The 22,546-nt window shown below is 39.5% G+C and overlaps 1 protein-coding gene across 6 annotated transcripts in view; it reads left to right on the plus strand.

Moving 5' to 3' along the window:
* The window catches only part of MRTFA (myocardin related transcription factor A), a 167,192-nt gene that overhangs the window by 21,584 nt on the left and 123,062 nt on the right, over window positions 1-22,546 (plus strand). For all 6 annotated transcript variants that reach the window (XM_073788139.1, XM_073788140.1, XM_073788138.1 and 3 more), the window contains exon 2: window positions 21,327-21,588. In XM_073788139.1, the coding sequence (XP_073644240.1) occupies window positions 21,327-21,588 (262 nt within the window). The remainder of the gene's footprint in view (window positions 1-21,326; window positions 21,589-22,546) is intronic.

Genomic DNA, 22,546 nt, shown 5'->3' on the forward strand with positions numbered 1-22,546 from the left:
ACTCATGTTCTTTATCACCATATTGGTTTAATAAAGTCACCATAGATTGTTTATATCAACCGAATTTCAAGTAGTTGAGCTATAGAGATGCCTGCAAAGCAAATACTTTGAAAGATTGGACTATTTTTAAATAATATTTTTTCAGTTCAAAATTTACCCTAAAGTGAATATATTTTTTTGTGAAAAATATTTGAACATGTCTCAATATTTTGTATCTAAATCTAGAACTTTGACTTATATAGGTCTATATTAGGTAGCTAATTAAACTATTCCACCTATTTATTGAGCAGTTGAACGTCTTCTATACAAGGCCCTGTACTAGCTGTTGGGAACAAAATGGAGAAGGGAGTTAACATTTATTGTACACTTGTTATATTTCGGTTGGTCTTTAGGTCTTCATCTCATTAATCCATACAGTAACCCTGTTAGGTAGGTGTTATCCTCATTTTATAGCACAGAAGACTGAGGCATAGAGAATTGAAGCTCTTGTAACCTAAATGGCAGCTCTAGAATTGGAACCTAAGTCTACCTGACAAAAAAAATTCATGCTCCTTTTCTGACTCACTGTGCTGCCTTGTGTGTGAATATGTGTTCCCTGTTTCTAAGAGATTATAGTCTAGTCCAAGGGTTCGCAAGATGGACTGCTGGGGGTCCCTGATTCACTTTCAAAACTGTCTTTGTAATAATACTAAGATATTATTTCTCATTTCACTGTGTTGGTATTTGCATTGACGTTGTAAAAGCAATGGTGGGTAAGACTGCTGGCATCTTAGCATGAATTGAGGGAGTGGCACCAACTGTACTCAGAGTTGTTGTATTTTTTTTTTTTAACCACTGTGCACTTACAGGGAAAGAAAAAAGTAGTTTCACTTTACAAATGTCCTTGATGAAGCCGTATGACTTTTTATTTTATTAATTTTGGACCCTCTAGTGTATATACCTTTTTTAAAAAATTGAGACATAAATCACACATAAAATTCACCTTTTAAAAGTGCACAATTCCTTGGTTTTTAGTATATTTACAAGGTTGTACAACTATTGCCAGTATCCAATTCTAGAACATCTTTATCACCCCCAAAAGAAACCCTTTTTTTTTTTTTTTCTTTCGGTATGCGGGCCTCTCACTGTTGTGGCCTCTCCCGTTGCGGAGCACAGGCTCCGGATGCGCAGGCTCAGCGGCCATGGCTCACGGGCCCAGCCGCTCCGCGGCATGTGGGATCTTCCCAGACCGGGGCACGAACCGGTGTCCCCTGCATTGGCAGGCAGACTCTCAACCACTGTGCCACCAGGGAAGCCCAGAAACCCAATATTTATTGGCAGTTACTCCTCATTCTCCTCTGACCCCCAGCACCAGGCAAATACTAATCTACTTTCTGTCTCGATGGGTTTTCCTATTCTCTATTATTCCATTTATATGGAATGTATGTGGTCTTCTGTGTCTAGCTTCTTTCACTTAATATACTGTTTTCAAGGTTCATCCGCGTAGTAGCCGTTGCTTCATTCTTTTTTTCTAAACAGCTTTAATGAGATGTAATTCAAATACTGCACAATTCACCCATTTAAAGTGTACAATTCAGTGTTTTTTAGTATATTCACAGGTATGTGCAACCATTACTGCAGTTGATATTAGAACTGTTTTATCACCTAAAAGAAACCTGTACCATTTGGTTATCACTGTCTTCCAGTCTCCCTCCCCCTCTTTCCAAATAAAGAACCACTAATTTACTTTCTACCTATAGATTTCCCTATTCTGGACTTTCATATGAATGGACTCGTATAATATGATTTCCAGTTTCTCCACATCCTCACCAATACTTGTTATAATATGACTTTCTGGTTCTGGCTGTCCTAATAGGTGTGAAGTGGTGTCTCATATTCCCTAATGACTAATGACGTTGGGCATCATTTCATGTGCTTATTGGCTATTTATACACCTTCTTTGGAGGAGTGTGTATTCAAAACGTTTGCCCATTTTAAAATCAGGTTATTTGCCCTTTTATTGTTGAATTATAAGAGTTCTTTATATATTCTGGATATTAACACCTTATCACAGCAGTCCCCAACCTTTTTGGCACCAGGGACCAGTTTCGTGGAAGACAGTTTTTCTGTGGACGGTGCGGGGGAGGAGGGATGGTTCAGGCAGTAATGCGAGAGATGGGGAGCAGCAGATGAAGCTTTGCTCGCTTGTCCACCGCTCACCTCCTGCTGTGCGGCCCAGTTCCTAACAGGCTGCGGACCCATTCTTGTGGGAGAAATCACTTCTTGATACTATCACTTGATGCACAGAATTTAAACATTTTGATGGTCCACTTTATTTATTTTATTCTTTGGTTGTGCTTTAGGTATCATACCTAAGAAATTGTTGTTTAATTGAAGGTATGAAGATTTATACCTATGTTTTCTTGTAAAAAGTTTATTTTTTATTTTTTTGCTGTACGCGGGCCTCTCACTGTTGTGGCCTCTCCCGTTGCGGAGCACAGACTCCGGACGCGCAGGCTCAGCGGCCATGGCTCACGGGCCCAGCCGCTCCGCGACATGTGGGATCTTCCTGGACCCGGGCACGAACCCATGTACCCTGCATCGGCAGGTGGCCTCTCAACCACTGCGCCACCAGGGAAGCCCAAAAGTTTATATTTTTAACTCTTACACCTAGGTCTTTGATCCACTTTGAGTTAATGTTTATAAATGGTGTTGAAGTAGGGGTCCATCTTCATTCTTTTTATGTGGATATCCAGTTGTCCCAGCACCATTTGTTGAAAAGATTATTCTTTCCCTCCTTGAACTGTCTTGGCATTAATTGTTCATCAGTTTGATCCAGTTAAATTTGGACTGGGGTAATTTTTTAGGCCCAGTCTTTGTGGTTTGTTCTGACCCCAGAAGAGGCTCTTCTTTGCTGTCTCTTGCCCTGGTTCTTACTAGTGAGTTACCTGGCCTGTGGTTTAGTTTGTTGCTCCTGATTAAGAGGAGCTACTTTTCAAGAACCTCCTTAGGCCTGAATTTCTCTACAGTCTGTCTCAAATAAAGCCAGTTTCTTTGGGGAGAGCTTTGGAGCTTTCTTTTCTTATGGACTACTTCACCCTCTGGACAGAATCTCTGAGTCATTACTCTGGATGTTGACCAGGGTGGTAGCTTTTTGTCTAATTGTCTTGTCTCTCCTGGCATGGAACCTTTGCCCTGTGAATTGGGGAGAATACGGTCTGGACCCCAGGATTCTTGGATGGCTGCATCTTGGATACAGCCTCTGTCCTATGGATGGGGGCTGGGTGGAGGAAGAGGCCCATTATCTCCTGGTCCCACTCACCAGGAATTTAGCCTTTTCAGTGGAGTTGTAGAAGATGAGAAATCGTGGTGACCTCCTCCTTCTGGTGATTGGTTGGGAGCTGAGGAGAGAAGGAGTGCCTTCTTAGTCACACCCACCTGGAGCGAAGCTCCAATCAAGCTAACTGCGGAGTAGTGGATTGTGGCTCAGATGCCACAGATGTTCACTGTTAGCACGTTTTAGTAGATTCTCTTGAATAAATACTTCTTTATTTGCTGTATGGCTCTAGGACCATTTCCAGAGAATTAATTTTTCTTTTTAGTAGTTTTCACCAGCTTTGCTTATTTTCCAGGGAAGTTTGTCCTTGGAGCCTCTCATGCTAAGATCCCAGAAGTGGAAATCCGTAATATACACTCTGGTTGGGATTAATATCAACTTAATTTCAATAGTATACAACAATTTTGCTCCTATATAGTTCTGTTCCCCCCTCCCTTTTGCTGTTAATGTCGCAAATAACAACCCAGATTTATAATTCTTACTTTATGCAGTTGTCTTCAGACAGGAGAAAAAAGAGAAACAAAAATGCATTTATATTGTCTTTTTTGTTTACCTATATAGTTGTCTTTATCTGTGCTCTTTATTTCTTCATGTGGATTTGAGTTACTCTCTAGTGTTTTCTCATTTCAAACTGGAGGACTCCTTTTAGCATTTATTGTAAAGGCAGGTCTACTAGCAACAAATTCTCTCAATTTTGTTTTTCTCAGAATGTCTTAATTTTTCCTTCATTTTTGAAGGATAGTTTTGCTTGATATAGAATCCTTGATTATTTGAATTGAATATCTCTTGTACATGATGAGTCACTTTTTCTTTCTGCTTTCAGGATTTTCTTTTCTTCTTTCTGTATTTTGAATATGATGTGTCTAGATGTGAATCTCTTTTAGCTTACCCTCCGTGGAGTTCATTGACCTTGTTGAATGTGTAGATTAATGATTTTCATCATATTTAAGAAATTTTCAGCCATTATTTCTTCAAATATTCTTTCTGCCCTTTTTCCCCTCTTCTGGGCCTCCCATTATGCATATGTTGGTAAACTTGATGGTGTTTCATAGGTCTCAAGGGACATTATCATTTTTCTTTATTGTTTTTTTCTTTCATTTCCTCAGATTGGATAACTTCAAGTTCACTGATTTTTTTTTTTCTTCTGCCTGGTCAAATCTGCTTGAAACCCTCTGGTGAATATTTCATTTCAGTTATTCTGCTTTTTCAGAATTTCTGTTTGGTTCTTTTTTATAATTTCTAGCTTTTTACTGATATTTTCGATTTGGTGAGACATTATTCTCACACTTTCCTTTAGTTTGTAGGTATGGTTTCCTTTGGCTCTTTGAACATATCTGAAACAGCTGATTTAAGATCTTTGTAATAGGTATAACTCCAGGCTTCCTCAGGGATAGTTTCTTTTGCTACCCTCAGCATGTATTTTCTACTTTATAATTTGAAATGACTGTTCAAGCTCCAGCCATACAATCTGTATTCCAGCCATCAGGAAGGAGGAGGAGCTGAAGACATGCTTATTCCCTTTGTACTTCCTAGAAGTTCTATATGATACTTTTGCTTATAGCCCGTTGGCCAGAATGTTATCCTATCATTACACCTAGTTTCAAGGGAGGCTGGGAATTGTAGTCATTAATCTGGGTTGCCATTTGCCTGAGTCTTTTATTACTGAGAAAGAAGAGAAGAATGGATTGGGGGTTATAATTAGGATTTGGGTTTTTTAACTTTAGTCTGCTCCTTTGGTTATTCTAATATATATGCCTACCCTTCTTTTCACATATACAACACATTCACCTCATCCCTAGAGAGACTACCCCAATGTTTCATTACTGCATTCAACACAAAGCCCAGGATGTCTGAGTAATGTGCAGTCTTCTCTGGTAGGAATGGTTCAGGGCTTATAAACTAAAAGACAAGGTAACTGCCCCCGAGACAATTAGTATACAATAGGTGTAATAGAAATAGGATGATAGCAATAAAAAATTACCGCCTGGAAAATTTCTATCTTTTTATTGATATTCTTTATTTGGTGAGACATGATTCTCATGCTCCCTCTAGTTTTTTAGACGTGGTTTCCTTAGACATGGTTTCCGAAAAGGGGAGACTTGGTAAACATATAAAAGTCTCTGGCCCATAGCAATTATTAAATGCTACTGCGTAGGAAATTTGAAGACTTTCTGTCCTGACAGAGGAATACATTTCTGGATTAAGCATTATTTTTAAGCCTGATGACTCTGGTCTTTTCTTACTTGGATCTGTGCCTTGCCTATCTCCACCCCATCTTAATTTAATGGCAGTCACAGTGAGGCTATCTGAAACAGTTGGCTTGTGTGAGAAGGCAACCCTAAGCACCCCTCCCCACTGCTCCCCCCAACCCCTGTCCGCTTTGTTTTGGCAATTGGGTTCATAGCCTTTATATGGGCAGAGCTCCAGTCCTATCTCTGTTTGGCAGCCACTACTTTAAATATTTATTTATTTATTTATTTAGCTAGCTAGCTAGCTAGCTAGCTAGCTAGCTGCACTGGGTCTTAGTTGCGGCGTGCGGGATCTTCGCTGCGGTGTGTGGGATCTTTAGTTGTGGCATGTGGGATCTAGCTCCCCGACCAGGGATAGAACCTGGGGCCCCCTGCATTGGGAGCACGGAGTCTTAACCGCTGGACCACCAGGGAAGTCCCTGGCAGCCACTACCTTTAACTGCACCATTTTGGAATACAGAGTGGTTCGCTCTTTCTACCCTATAAGGCTCCAAAGTAAGAGGCTTCTAGTGAACTTAGATTGCAGGCCACAGGAAAGAGTACACCTTCCTTAGCAAGGATATGTTCCTTTTTATCTTTTCTTATTGACTGACTAGCTCTAGTCTGAGGTTTACCTCTCTGATATAATTTTGTCGAAAGTTGCAAGAAGCAGCCAACACATACAATATTCTGAATCTTTCCCACTATTTCCCTTAAAGCTATAGCATTCCAATATAATCAGGCAGTGCTTTTTAAAAAAAATAGTTATTGGGGCTTCCCTGGTGGCGCAGTGGTTGAGAGTCCGCCTGCCAATGCAGGGATCACGGGTTCGTGCCCCGGTCTGGGAAGATCCCACATGCCGTGGAGCGGCTGGGCCCGTGAGCCATGGCCGCTGAGCCTGTGCATCCGGAGCCTGTGCTCTGCAACGGGAGAGACCGCAACAGTGAGAGGCCCGCGTATGGCAAAAAAAAAAAAAAAGTTATTTATTTGGTTGTACTGGGTCTTAGTTGTAGCAGGCGGGCTCCTTAGTTGTGGCTCGTGGGCTCCTTAGTTGTGGCTCGTGAGCTCCTTAGTTGTGGCTCATGGGCTCCTTAGTTGCAGCTCGCCAGCTCCTTAGTTGCAGCACATGGGCTCCTCAGTTGCGGCATGTGATCTCTTAGTTTTGGCATGCATGTGGGATCTAGTCCCCTGACCAGGGATTGAACCCAGGCCCCCTGCATTGGGAGTGCGGAGTCTTATCCACTGTGCCACCAGGGAAGTCCCCAGGCAGTGCTTTAATGAGATGTTTTGCCGTCTTCAGTATCTGAAGGCTCACCAGAAATGTTATAATCTTTCTTATGAAACATTCTGTTCCTGGCACCAAATTCTGTATTAGGATTATGTTCAACCATTTGTGATTCCAAAAAAGTAAAATAATAGTGGTTTTAAACATGATATAAGTTTACTTTCTTCTTACGTAAAAGAAGTCCAGAGATAGGTAACCCAGGGCTAGTGTGGTGCTCCACAGTGTCAAGGAACCAGCTTCTATTTTTGTTGCCTTGCCATTCTCAGCATGTGGCTTCTTCCTCATAGTCTGAGATGGCTACTTGCATTCCAGCACCTCATCCATATTCCAGGCAGCAGGAAGGAGGAGGGTCCAAAGAATAGTGTACTCAGTTCCTTTAAGGACATTTCCTGGAAATCACACTTAATACTTTTACAGGCATACCTCGTTTTATTACGCTTTGCTTTGTGGTGCTTCACAGATGTTGCATTTCTCAGAAATTGAAGGTTTGTGGCAACCCTGCATTGAGCAAGTCTATTGGTGCCATTTTTCCAACATGTCTCTGTATCACGTTTTGGTAATTATCGCAGTATTTCAAACTTTTCATTATTATATTTATTATGATGATTTGTGATTGATGATCCTCGATGTTACCACTATGACTCGCTGAAGACTCAGATGATGGTAAGCATTTTTTAGCAATAAACTAATTTAAATTAAGGCATATATATTGTTTCTTTAAGACGTAATACTATTGCACGCTTAATAGATTATAGTATAGTGGAGACGTAACTTGTATCCACTGGGAAACCAAAAAATTTGTGTGACTCGCTTTATTGTGATATTCGCTTTATTGCAGTGGTCTGGAACCCAACCTGCAATAGCTTCGAGGTATGGTTGTATTCATGTCCCATTGGCTCGAACTCATGGCCACATCTGGCTACAGGAGAGGCTGGGAAATGCAATCTGCATTCTGGCAAGCACTTAGCTAAAGTTCAGGTGTTCTATTAGTTTCGGCATGCATGTGGGATCTAGTCCCCTGAAGAGGAGAAAGTGGATATTGGGCAAAACCTTCAGTGCTTCCCATAGTGATCCAGGTGAGGTTCTTTTGCTTTCTGCTTATTGGTCGTCTCTGGTATTTAAAAACACTCCTAATTCTCTTTCTGTTGTATTCTCTCTTTCATATCATCTAAAACTTCCCAGTTACTACATTCGGATGCTTTCATTTCTTTTAGATATAGATCACGAGTGTGCTTCCTTTCTCCTTCATTGATTTAGAACCTTTGCATTTTAAGATATGCCACCAAGACGTTAGAATATTTCCATGCTGGTGTGCACTTACCTTTTTCTTTCTTTCTTTCTTTTTTTTTTTGCTATACACATCATGCTTATTGACTGCACAGATGCCTACAAAATGCACTGCGCTAACTGCTGACTGCTACTGTGTGTCTTAGCATTTTATAAATTCTACAGTCACTGCTCTTAGATGTAGCTGTAAAGTGGAGATTCCTGCAGTGCTTTGGAGAACACTTTTGCTGTATTTTATATTTGTTTGGGAAGTGGATTTCTTTGTCTGTACTCTCTCTTCCCTCTTTATTTCAAAGCTTTAAATATAATTGTACTGAAGTTAAAATCATATTTACTGATGTCTGTTATATTTTATTCCATCAGAACTTCTCAGCATCTCTTTTTAGAATATTACTTGGCTAAGAGTAATACTATTTGAAGCAAGAGGCTGTCAGAAGGGAAGAATAGTGGAACATGACTTAGGAGCTGTTTTTATTTATTATTATTATTATTTTTTTTTTTTTGCGGTACGCGGTCCTCTCACTGCTGTGGCCTCTCCTGTTGTGGAGCACAGGCTCCGGACCCACAGGCCCAGCGGCCATGGCTCACGGGCCCAGCCGCTCCGTGGCATGTGGGATCTTCCCAGACTGGGGCACGAGCCCGTGTCCCCTGCATCGGCAGGCGGACTCTCAACCACTGCGCCACCAGGGAAGCCCCCAGAGGTTCTGCCTTGATTGAAGCCTTTAATGACCATGAGCAACTGAAAATGCATTTTTAAACACGAACTCTGCACTGTTTACTGTGAAGGTAATGTGAAGAGAAAGTGCTTTTGTATGGTAACTAATCTTGTCAGAATAGATTCATTTAATCAATGAGTTAGCTTTTATAGTTAAAGTGTAATCAGAAGGATAATTGATGAGAATGCTGGTGGTGTTTCATCTTAAATGCTTCAGTGCTGTCATAGATTGTACATTGTCCTGAGGGTTCCTCACTGTAGCACCAGTAGGTGACTAGGAGCCATAGCCTAGCCTCTTCTCCTTGACCCATATTGAAGATTCTAGTCTTCAGTATACTTTTTCTGTAGCAGAAAAACCCAAATGAACTTTTGGGCCAACCCAATATTTGTGTTTGCTGTATTCCTACAAAATTGTGACAGTTTCTGGATTTTTTTCCTTCTTTTTATGGCAAAATATTTCATTCTCAGTGTTTTGAAATATTTGATCAAGAATTTAAGAAAGTATTCATGACTCCTTTTATAAAGAGGGAACATATTCTTAAGATATGGGGAGAGAGCTCATTGGGAAACCTAAGGATGTGAGGCTCTGGCACTGGAAAATAGTGCTTCTCTTCAAACACTCCATTGTAGTGTGGAAACAAAGCACAATACTGTAAACGTCTTCCATTTCCCCCAACTGCTGCCTGTCTTCATCATAGGTGAGTTTTGTCTCAACAAGTTTTTCATTCCAAAGGTAGTATGTTCAAAAATAACTAGTCTTTTTCATATTATTCATACCTGAACAGCATCACTAGGGCACATTTTCTATACTGTGGCCTGGCAACATTTCAGGTTGTCCTGGCTTATTAATGGAGTGTAAGGTTTTAGTGTCAGAGTGGAAACGACAGAAAAATTCCTAACTTGAAAATTGTCTTATGATGGATTATGTAATTTTGTAGGTGAATACACAAATATGTTCAGATCATATTTAAATTTATTCAGGTCTTTTATGCATAGCATGTGGACTGCTGAACATCCGTCATTCTTTCTCTTAGAGAAGAAATTTCTTTCTTTTTTTAAAATTAATTAATCTATTTATTGGCTGCGTTGGGTCTTCGTTGCTACGCGGGCTTTGTCTAGTTGCGGCAGGCGGGGGCTACTCTTCATTGCAGTGTGCAGTCTTATTGCGGTGGCTTCTCTTGTGGAGCAAGGGTTCTAGGGCGCACAGGCTTCAGTAGTTGTGATGCGGGTGCTCAGTAGTTGTGGCTCACGGGCTTAGTTGCTCCATGGCATGTGGGATCTTCCCGGGTCAGGGATTGAACCCATGTCCCCTGCATTGACAGGCGGATTCTTAACCACTGCGTCACCAGGGAAGTCCCGAGAGAAGAATTTCTAAAAGGCAGATAGAATTCCACAGTTAAAAATTGGAACATATTTGAACACCACAGAAAAGGGATCAGGAATCATAAGGAAAGCATATCTGTAGTGTTTGTGGGCATGAATATAGTTTAAGGAATGTAATGAAGTCATGTTGCCAAAATAGTGCTTTAAATCTTAAGCAGCCTTTTCTTGAGGAGCAGGGAATTGGAGATAGGGATTTAGGCAAATTGTCAAATTTCTCTTAAATGTTTGCAACAAAATGCCACCTTGTAGTTAAACTTTCTATACTTTTCAGGATACCTTCTCATAAAACCCTTTAAGATAACATGACAGTAACAATTTTTATTCAGAGTGACTTGCCCAGGGTCATATCACCAAATTCAGTGATTTAAGATACTGATATAGGTCACATAACTTTTCCCCAAAGCAACATTATTGTAATTGTTACTGGGGGCCAGGCAGAATGGTAAATTATACCAAACTCAAAAGTCAGGCAGCAGGCTAAGGTGAACAATTTCCCCTACAGTCTATTCTCTACACAGCTGCCAAAGTGATCTTTAACAACATGTGTCAGATCATATCACTCCATTGCTTAAAACCTCCCAGGGGCATCTAGTTTTTGCTAAAATGTATTTCTCCCCTCCTGTTCTGCTCTCTGCCCAGGCTGGTCTTTCATTTCCTTGAAGATGTCAAGCTCATTCCCACCTCATGGTCTTTGAACTTGTACATGGTTTCCTCTGCATGGCTGGCTGTTGCTTGTCAAATTCTGGTAACATCAGATTGTGTAGTGGTTAGAGACATGGGCTCTGAAAGCTGATTCTCTGTGTTCCAGTTATTTAACCTCTCAGTGCCTTCGTTTCCTCACCTGTAAAAAATTGGATAAGTAAATACCTGTTAGTGTTGTGAAGGTTGAATACACACACATACAGTGCCTCACACAGAGTAAGTGCTCATTAAGTGTTGGCTGTTATAAAAGTCTCAGCTCAGAAATCACCTCCTCAATGAGACCTTTTTTTTTTTTTTTTTTTTTTGTGGTACGCGAGCCTCTCACTGTTGTGGCCTTTCTCGTTGCGGAGCACAGGCTCTGGACGTGCAGGCTCAGCGGCCATGGCTCACGGGCCCAGCCGCTGCGCGGCATGCGGGATCCTCCTGGACTGGGGCACGAACCCGTGTCCCCTGCATTGGCTGGCGGACTCTCAACCACTGCGCCACCAGGGAAGCCCAATGAGACCTTTTTTGAACATTTAAATTAACCTTCCTCCACCCCCCCCATAATACTTAACAGTTACCTGAAATTATTTTATTGTGTATTTATTTACTTTTATTTTTGTGTCTCTCTCACTATAACGTAAGCTCCATGAAAGCAGGAATATTTTCTGTGTCTTGCATTTCCAGTTCCTAGAACAGTGCCTGCTCAATATATATTTGTTGAGTGAATTAATGGAAGCCAGATCCACCCCAGAAGGTCTTCTTAGGTGACATTAAGACTGAAAAGCAGTTTGTGTCACTCAGTTAAAGGTGTTCCCATGTGTACCCAACACCATTAAGTTATGTTCTAAGCTATGGGTATCTGGCAGGGGCTCGTAGAGAGTGGTGTGGAGAGGTAATACAAAGAAAAGGAGTTGAGCCTGCAGATAAAATACATATCTTACTTTTCTTTATTTTAAATGTTTTTATTTATTTCTCCTGCTTCCAGCTGGTAAGTTCATGTCCTTTTATATAAGCCCTTAAGCTTACTTGTGTCTTTAAGTTTAGGGACAGCTGGTTGCCCCTCAGCATTATAAAGTTACAGCTTTATTGAGCTTCTTCTAAAATAGTGTGAGTAGAAAGTACCGATATGTAATTAGATACTCAGCTGTATATGATAATTTTAGGAGTCAGAGGGATGCTCTAAAACCAAAGTAGGCTATCTGAGACTAGGAATTCCTGAGTTATCAACAGAGTCAGGTATGATAGCAATTTCTCATTCCCTTATATCTATACCTCTGCCTTTTCCTCTTACTAATACTATCACTACGCTTTTTGTTTTGTTTTCTTCCTATTCTTGTATTCCTTTTTGTTTCTATCCTTCTACTTTCATGTCCATATTTTCCTTCTTATGTATATGATGGAAACTCAAATGATGTTTCTATTATTTGGCTTTGGCTCCTGCACCCAGTACCCAGAATCAGATTGGTCATCCTCTCAGATAAATGTCCTCCTCCTTTCTTGTCTGCTTCTTTTAGTAGAATCACCGTTCTATCGGTCACTCTGGCTTAAAACCATGGAGTCATCTTGACACCTCCCTTTCCTCAGCCCCACAACCAAATACAAACATGTCCTATCACTTATAAATTCTGTCTCATTCATTCAGCATGAACTCAGCAAAGAGGAGAGTTTCTGCTCTGTGTCAGGTATGACTCCATGTTGTGTGTGACAGTTCCCATCTTTCTACATTTGCTACCCAAATTCAGGATCTCAGTAAATTATACTTTGCCTAGTGAAAGTAGCTTCGTAACTTTTTTCCCAACCTCATATTCCTTTTTTCCAATCCCGTATTTATTGTACTGCCTGATTAATTCTCTAAAACATGGTTTGACCATGTTATTCCCTACTTCTTTTTTAAAAAAAATTTTTATTTTATGTTGGACTATAGTTGATTTACAATGTTGTGTTATGTTCCCTACTTCTTAGAGTGAAACTCAGCTTGCTGTTCCAGTCATATCTCGTATATTGTACAAGTACAGTCTTGTACTTGATTGCCCTTTTAGAACATACTCCACACTTTCTCACATCCATGTTTTTGTTCGTGCTGTTCTGTCTCCTGGAAGAATATAAGCTCCCTGAGGGCAGGAACTTTGTTTTATTCACTGTAGTATCCTGTAGCACCCAGAACAGTACCTGGCATGTAGTAGTTACTCAGTAGATATTTATCGAAAGAATGAACGAGAAGTAAGTGAATCTTGTCAATACTACCTATTTAAAAAAATTTTATTGACATATATAGTTGATTTACAATGTTGTGTTAATTTCTGCTGTACAGCAGAGTGACTCAGTTATGTATATCCTTTTTCGTATTCTTTTCCATTATGGTTATCACAGGTTATCGACTATAGTTCCCTGTGCTCTATAGTAGGACCTTGTTTATCCATCCTGTATCTAATAGTTTGCATCTGCTAATCGCAAGCTCCCCACCCTTCCCTCCCCCACACCCCCTTCCCCTTGGCAACCACAAGTCTGTTCTCTGTGTCTGTGAGCCTGTTTCTGTTTTGTAATACTATCTATTTTTTTATGACTCTTCCCAAACATTAATATTACCTCTCTTAGGAAGCCTTTTCTGATCTTCTGTGTATTTCTATTTAAACATAAATACCTACCTGTGACAGAACCATTTTCCCTCTTTTTTTTTTCTGTATCAGTGCTGGCTTTGATTGTGTATGTCATGTGGTTGCCATGAGATTAATATAGTCAGTAAATGAACAAATGTTTGTTCTTGTTCTGCGTCAAGTATGATATCTAGGTACTTGAGTCAAAAGGACAGTAGAATGGAATTCCTTTCCTCAGTGAACTTAACTGCCTAGTGGAGGATCAATCCATTTTAATAGTAGTAAAAGTAAGCAGTGAGAAGCAAGCCTGGGATCTTATGGAAGCATAGCCTTTTGGAAGGGGTTGGATAATAGGGAGAAGGGGGTAGGTTGGGGAAGAAGAGGCAGTTCTAGACTGTCACAAGTAGAAAGCAACATATGGTGGGAGCAGTGGGTGCTTAAAGGGGAGTGTGAGAAATGAAGCAGGTACTCTGAAGGGCCTTGTACTGTTGGTATTGAAGAGGCAGTACTATATTGTTACCTTTTATCTGTGTTGTTGGGATAAGAGGAAAAACTTGGATGACTGATTCCCTGTAGAATGATCAGGAGGCGCTGAAACCCTGAAGTGAGCAAAAGCTGTAGCTCCATGGAACTTTCTGAAAAAAATTACTTGGGAGGTAAGATTTTTGTTACGTGGAATGCCTTCCTACTTGATTGATAGTCTATATAAGCAATTCCAATTTGAAAATAAGTTTTTTCCTGAGAATTTGAAAGCATACTCTATTATGTCAGTTTCTAATGTTGATGTTAGGAAATCTGATGTCATTCATTGTATCTCACAGTGTTGTGGGCCAGGGATTTGGGTGGGGCTTAGCTTGGGGGTTCTTCTGCTCCACATGGTGTTTATTAACTTGGGTCCACATGGTGGCATTCAGCAAGTGACTGGGCGTGCCTGGGGGGTGTCCAGGAGTATACAGGCCTGACACCTTGGTGGGGATGTCTGGAAGGCTAGTATTAGCTAGATCCCTTTTCTTTTCAGTGTAGTCTTGAGACCTCTTCTTATGGTCTCTCCGTCAGAGCAGTTGGACTTCGGGGAGTACAGCGCTCCCAAAGATCAAGGTAAAAGCTGCCAGTCTCCTTAAATTCTAGACCTGGAACTGGCATAGCATCATTTTCACTGTACTGCATTGTTAAGGGAGTCACAGCCCAGCTCAGATTCAAGAGGAGGGGAAATAGACCTCACCTGCCAATGGGAGAAGTGTCAGGGAATTTGCAGTCATCTTTAATCTGCCATACCACTCTTCATGTGCTTTCTGTTGTTTTGAGTTAGATTATATTTTCCTGTTTCTTGTACTCCTTGGTTTTGGATGACTTCTAAGATGAAGAGGGAGCAGAAAGGCCTTTTCTTTGCCATCTGTAGTAGCCTGAGTAGTTTTTAAGACATCTGAAGATAATGGGGATGGTGGTAACAGAGATAAGGGCAGCTAGCTAGCCAAGGCTAGGTGTTTTCCTCACCTTTCACTGTAGGATCTAGGGCAGTACCTAGTACATAGTTAGCTCTCAGAAAATACTTGTTCTCAAATTCCTTTGTGTCAAATTTTATATATATATATATATATATATATATATATATATATCTGCTTAGACAGTAAGAGTTTTAAAGATTTTGGTTTATCTGTTGAAGATAAATCAAGGAAAATAAGAGTAAAAATCTGTACAGTTAAAAAAAGATTCATTAATTGATTAAAAAACACTTTTTATACAGAGAAATTTTTTTCAGAAGAGTAATATCATTTGGTTGTATGAAACTCTTTGTCATGGGTCATAATAAAAAATCATGTTAGTATATACTTTTTTAGAGTTATCAGCTGTCTGCCTGAACTCTTCCATTTCTCTAACACATTTTGTGCTATTGCGTCTAGTTAATGTGCTGCTCGGCACCAGCAGAAGGCATGCAGCCCAAAAAGGGGGTGGGGTGGAGAAAAGATGAGGGGGAATCAAGCCAGCAAGAGAGGGAAACAGATGGGTTGTGGGAGATGACCCTGCCCCCATGTTGTTTTTGTTCTGGCTGCTACAGATCGTATGTGAATCAGCAGCCGAAAGATTGGAGTTGGTGATCCTATGATGAAAAAGAAAGTTTGATTTTGGACTCAGTAGAATTATAAATTTACAACACTAAAACATGATGCAGATTTTTTCTTTTGGTTATTTTAATTATCTTTCCTTTGAGACATGTCAGAAAGTATTTTGAGATATAACTCTTTAATTTTTCTAAATAATATATGTATAATCTGAGATGACTGTTACTCTTTTAGCTTTTCTTTTTCATGCAAGTTTTAGAGTAAATAAAACTTTAGGCATATTTAGGAACTGGTAGAGGAGACTTAATCCATGATGGCGATTCCTCAACATTTTTGGGTCTTGTCTCTAGATGGTCAGAGTTTACTAGGACTTTCTCCTGTGGGCTATTTAAAAATGAGTAGAAAGTCGTATGTTTGCTAGAGAAATAAATCTTCCCAATGTATATATTTCATGCTAAATATTCTCTCTTTTCTTTTGTTAGTGCTTATGCTTGACTTTTGTTTGGCTTATTTTCTAAGGTCAAGATTAAGGAAACCTTGCTTTATGTCTCACCAAGTCTACACTTTGTCCTATGGAAGAATCTTATTTAAAAAAAATTTTTTTTAAACATTATAAGAAAAAAAACATTATAAGAATGTTAGCAAACGTACACCAATATAGAGAGAATAATAGTATAATGAATCTCCATATACCCAGTATTCAGCTTCAACAGTTACCAGTGTTCTGTCTCTCTTGTTTCATCTGTTCCTCCTGCCCCTTACAATTTTTTATGGAAGAATTTTATTGTAATACCATTTAATGTTAGCATTTTGAAAGGCTATATCCTGAAACTTTCGAAATCTTTAAATTAAATACTACTGTAGCATATAATTTGCCCAGTAAAAATGTTTGGTAAACTTTATAGGTATGTAAAATTTTAAAATGACCTCTTCAAGCCCTTAATGATCCTATAAATATGGAACTTAATCAGTTACTAAGCTATTAAAATAAGTTCTGAATGGAACACTCAGTAAAACAGTTTTTCAAATTGCTTTTTCTTTCATTCCAGGCAGTGGCAGGCACAGTCATGGTCCAGGTCACTACGGAATTTAATATTCCTTTCTTTAATCTATTAAAAATGTATGAGTTCTGAAAAAGATCACTTTTTAAACGTCTTCATTTTTTCTTTATGCCTAGCACTTGACTTGGGTTGACTTTCTTTTAGGGCTCATAGTGCACATTTTCTTTTAAAAAAAATCTTTTTTTTTAGAAGTACTGGTTATGTGCATTAAGTACATACCAGAATTACAGACGCATGCAGTTTAACTTCAGACTTCATTAGAGAAATCATGACATCATGTGATGGATGGATCTTTATTGTCTTTTAGGAGCAGTAACACATGTGAATGTCAGATCTCCAAATCTCAGCAATAATAATAATTTTCTAATTCAAAGTAATAGGAGGAAGGTTGTTCTGAATTACTGAAAAGTAAATTAAGGGACACTTTAAAGAATAGACAGTTTATTCTTTCAATTGAGCTCAATGAATGAGTTAGTTTAGTAAATTATTTCTTAAGCAGAGATCTTGCCAAGCCATTAAAAAATTATTGTGGTAAAAAACATATACTAAAGTTACCATCTTAATCATTTTTAAGTGTATAGCTCACTAGTGTTAAGTATATTCACATTGTTGTACAACAGATCTCTAGAACTTTTTCATCTTGCAAAGCTAAAACTCTATGTCCAGTAAACACTACTGCCAGGCCATTTTTTTAAAAATTTTATTTATTTATTTATTTTTGGCTGTGTTGGGTCTTCGTTTCTGTGCGTGGGCTTTCTCTAGTTGTGGCGAGCGGGGGCCACTCTTCATCGCGGTACGCGGGCCTCTCACCGTCGCGGCCTCTCTTGTTGCGGAGCACAAGCTCCAGATGCGCAGGCTCAGTAGTTGTGGCTCACGGGCCTAGTTGCTCCACGGCATGTAGGATCTTCCCAGACCAGGGCTCGAACCCGTGTCCCCTGCATTGGCAGGCAGATTCTGAACCACTGCACCACCAGGGAAGCCCTGCCAGGCCATTTTTAATGGAAATGCGAAATATACATTTACATATTAACGTTGACTGTGTTATGTGCTAGTCTCTTTTGTAATCGTGTAAAGACTTATGCATTATGAGGCAGTATTTTAGTTTTTCTCTTAATCTGGTAAACACTATAAAAATGGTGGCACTCTTTTATCCTACCCCTCCCTCAAGTAGCATAAAATATTTCTTAATCTCATACTTCATTATGGTATCACAGGTATCAGTGAAGTCTGAAATAATGGGATTTTGCTGTTTGGTTAAGGATTTTTTACATGAAACTATGATTCTACCCGAGCAAATTGGAGTACTTAAGTGGAATGATGTTTGCTGGTTCCTATCCTGACTTCCAAACGTTATATTTAATTTTTCTGTATTTTTTCATACAGTCTTCTTGTATTGTTCAGATTTTCCTCAAGACTTGCCTGTCTTGGTCCCCAGACAGTCTTTAAATATCTTTCATTTGCTTCTGTCTTTTTCAGACAGGCATTTACCAAGTGGCTGTTAATATGCAAATACTATTTGCAGGGTCTGTCTACTGTATACACACACAGTTGCTACCATCTCAGTTAAATTTCTCCATTTTCTAATGAGAGGTATGAACTCATATAATCTATAATGATTTAACAACTTTTTTTCCAGTTTTATTGAGATGTAATTGATATATAGTACTGTATAAGTTTAAGGTGTAAGTAGTGACTTGACTTAACCTATATTGTGAACTGTTTACCACAATAAGTTTTGTTAACAGTCATCATCTCATATAAATACAAAAACATTTTTTTTTCCTTGTGATGAGAACTCTTAGGATTTACTCTCTTAACAGCTTTCAGATATACCATGTAGCAGTGTTAACTCTACTTATCTTATAATTGGAAGTTTGTATCTTTTGGCAACCATCATCCAATTCCTCCACCTCTCACCCCAATGACTGGTAACTACAAGTCTGATCTGTTTTTTTTATGAGGTTTTTAAAATTTATTTATTTATTATTTTTGGCTGTGTTGGGTCTTTGTTGCTGCGCGCGGGTTTCTCCCTAGTTGTGGCGAGCGGGGGCTCGCTACTCCTCATTGCGGTGGCTTCTCTTGTTGCGGAGCACGGGCTCTAGGCACGCGAGCTCAGTGGTTTTGGCTTGTGGGCTCTAGAGCGCAGGCTCAGTAGTTACGGCGCATGGGCTTAGTTGCTCCACGGCATGTGGGATTTTCCCGGACCAGGGCTCGAACCCGTGTCCCCTGCATTGGCAGGCAGATTCTTAACCACTGCACTACCAGGGAAGCCCCCATGAGTTTGTTTTTATTTTTCTGTTTGTTTTTTAGATTCCACATAAGTGAGATCATACAGTATTTGTCTTTTTCTGTCTTATTTATTTCACGTAGCATAATGCCCTCAAGGTCTGTCCATGTTTTTGCAAATGACAGTATTTCCTTCCGTTTTGTAGCTGAATAATACTCCATTGTATATTAACAGCTGTTTATTGAAAACCTGTTACTGTATGTGAAGCTACTTTTCCTAGGTCTTAAGACGGAAGTTTTTGTTTTTTTTAATGAATTTTTTTATTTTTGGCTGCATTGGGTCTTCATTGCCGTGCATGGGATTTCTCTAGTTGCGGTGAGTGGGGGCTACTCTTCGTTGCAGTGTGTGGGCTTCTCAATGCGGTGGCTTCTCTTGTTGCGGAGCACGGGCTTTAGGCATGTGGGCTCCGTAGTTGTGGCTCGCAGGCCCTATAGAGCGCAGGCTCGGTAGTCGTGGTGCACGGACTTCGTTGCTCCGTGGCATGTGGGATCTTCCGGGATCAGGGCTCGAACCCGTGTCCCCTGCATTGGCAGGCAGAGTCTTAACCAAGGCGCCACCAGGGAAGCCCAAGGCGGAAGTTTTGATACTGTCCTCCTCCTGCTTTCCTTTAGGACTCAATTAAGAGTGGTTTTTTTTTTTTTTAACTCACACCTCAGTGCCATCATCCATGTGTGCATGTATGTGTGAGCACGCTCATATGTTTCAGGGTGGGGAGGGTATTGAGGACTCTTTCCTAAGGAGTTTGGGTCTCAAAGGATTGTTAAATATCATAAAATTGAATTTTTTAGCCTGAAAAGGCTGCTGTTAAGGAAAGCAAATACTCCCTTTCAGGGTCAGTGGCAAAGAAAAAGCCAGATGGATTAATCATGTATAACAGTTGTTTTTTCCCAGTACACATAGAGACATGGCTTAAATGATGGTAAGTCATAGGCAAGATGGGAAAAAATTTTTTGAAGTTCAGATTCTGGATTTTCTTGGTAAACATTTGTTATTTTTTAATTCCTAAAATTGTTCAAACCCTCAAAAAATTCTTTTCCCGATGTTTGCCCATACTACCTCTTAGATTATTGAGTTCCTTATATATATATATATATATATTTTTTTTTTTTTTTGAACTTGCCTCACTTTCTTTCAGCATTTTCGGAGTAGAGAATCCTTCTTAATGTCTTTATTCTTCCTAATGTCACCCCCCCTTCTTAATTGGTCTTATCTGATCTTTTCCATTCCATTTTACATTTTATGAAGAGCAACCAGAACTACAGTCAGGTTTGGGCACATTATAGCCTTACGTGAAGGTAAAATGTGATGGTCCTTTTAGTTTTCAGTGCCTTTCTTCATTTCATGGCTTTCCAATATTTTGTTGGTTTCTTAATCTGAAGCAGATTAAAGTCTGCAGGGAACTCCTAGGTCCCCTTTTTAGATTAAGAATTATAGCCTTTTCATTATAAAAGCAATATGTGTGTTTTAGAGAAAATTTGGAAACTAAAGAAAGTAAAACTTTTCATAGTCCAAACAAACAAAACCCATTTTGTGTTTTGGTAAATTCCCTTACGGTCTTTTTTTCTGTGTATAATATTTTTATATGAATATGTGTTTTTATCTTTTTTTAAACTTAATTTTAGATAAACAGTTTCCACATTTTAATTTGTAAAAATTATTCTTAATAATTCCACAGCATTTGGTGGATGAATATAGTCTTAATTCCCTTAACCATTAATTCCCTTGTTGTTAAAAAGACTTTCAAATTATTTGTATTCTTTTTTTTTTTTTTTTTTTTTTTTGCGGTACGCGGGCCTCTCATTGTTGTGGCCTCTCCCGTTGCGGAGCACAGACTCCGGACGCACAGGCTCAGCGGCCATGGCTCACGGGCCCAGCCGCTCTGCGGCATGTGAGATCTTCCTGGACCGAGGCATGAACCTGTGTTCCCTGCATCGGCAGGCAGACTCTCAACCACTGCGCCACCAGGGAAGCCCTGGGGATTGTTTTCTTAAAGAAATTTTCTCCCCTGGATTATGTTGGTACAATATGATACTTTAATACCTTGTACTCATTAAGTATTATTTCACAAGATATTTTTCCTTAGTAGTTGGAAGGTAACATTTATCTCATAGCTATTTCTCCTTGACCACTATTTCCTTTTATCCCACTAGACACGTGTGTGTGTGTGTGTGTGTGTGTTTTGTTTTAGTCGTACATTATCCTCCTGAGTGATATAGTTGAGGACACTTATCGGACTTGAAATCTCATGCACTCTGTGAGCATAGTAAAAATTTAATAATGATGCTAGTTTACTTTACAAAAAGCTTTTAAGAATAGTGGTAGCTCACCAGTACTATAATTTATAATAATTAGTATTCAGCATATATTCAGTGGAATAGTCTTTTTTCCATAACTAAACTTTTAATTTCTCCTTCCATTTCCAGGTTGCCATCACGAAAGCCAAGGTGGATTTCTCCAGTGTAGTGTGCCTGCCCCCTTCCGTCATTGCTGTGAATGGGCTGGACGGAGGAGGGGCTGGCGAAAATGATGATGAACCAGTGCTGGTGTCCCTGTCCGCGGCACCCAGCCCCCAAAGCGAAGCTGTTGCCAATGAACTGCAGGAGCTCTCCTTGCAGCCCGAGCTGACCCTAGGCCTCCATCCTGGCAGGAATCCCAATTTGCCTCCACTTAGTGAGCGGAAGAATGGTGAGTAGATATGGAATTATTGAATTGCCTGATTTGAACCAAGGTCTTCATGTTTCTAATGTCATAGATCCTTACTTTATTTTATGTCTCTTGAAAGTTTCTTATAATCTTAATATTTCTTATAAAATAGAGAAATGATAAGTTTAGGTGGTCATTGTAAGCCCAACATTTCTTGCCTGGGTTATCATAATTGGTTTCTGGGTTTTTTTCCTACTTCTTTGCTTCTCCCCATGTAATATTTCTCATTTTGTAAACCCATATACACATTTATTTAATACATATATTAATTGGAGAGGGAGAACTATATTGTATGTGTTCTTCAGAAACTTGTGTTTATTGTTCAATATTTATTTTCCCTGTGAGTTATTAAAGGTATTCTGTATTTTCTTATAATCTAATCTGTGAATCACCATTTATTGAATAGTTCTTCTTTACCCTAGTGATATTTTTTTTTGGCTGTGCCACGTGGCATGTAGGGTCTTAGTTTCCTGACCAGGGATCAAACCCATGCCGTCTCAGTGGAAGTCTGGAGTCCTAACTGCTGGACCACCATAGAATTCCCTTCCCTAGTGATCTCTAATGCCAGCTTTATTCTGTTTCTCTGTGTACAGGAGTTAGTTTTTGGGCTCTCTGTTGTTTCACTGATCTCTCTATCTCCGTGTCTTTACATCATTTTAGTTACTGTTGCCATCTGTTAGGACAGGTCTCTCCTTGCCTTTTTCTTCTTCAAAGTTGTTTTGGCTAATCTTGGCCTTTTATTTTTCCATAATTTTAGAATCAACTTGTGAAGTTCTACAAGAAAACCCATTGGGGTTTTCTCATCCAACATTTTATTATGAAAAAATTCCAACATATGATGAAATAGAGAGTTTTACACTGCACACCTTTATATCCACCACTCAGATTCTACCATTAACATTTTATAATATTTTCTTTATAGTAGATCTGTCCATCCCAC

Source organism: Tursiops truncatus, chromosome 11 (assembly GCF_011762595.2).
Source record: "Tursiops truncatus isolate mTurTru1 chromosome 11, mTurTru1.mat.Y, whole genome shotgun sequence".
NCBI lineage: Eukaryota > Metazoa > Chordata > Mammalia > Artiodactyla > Delphinidae > Tursiops > Tursiops truncatus.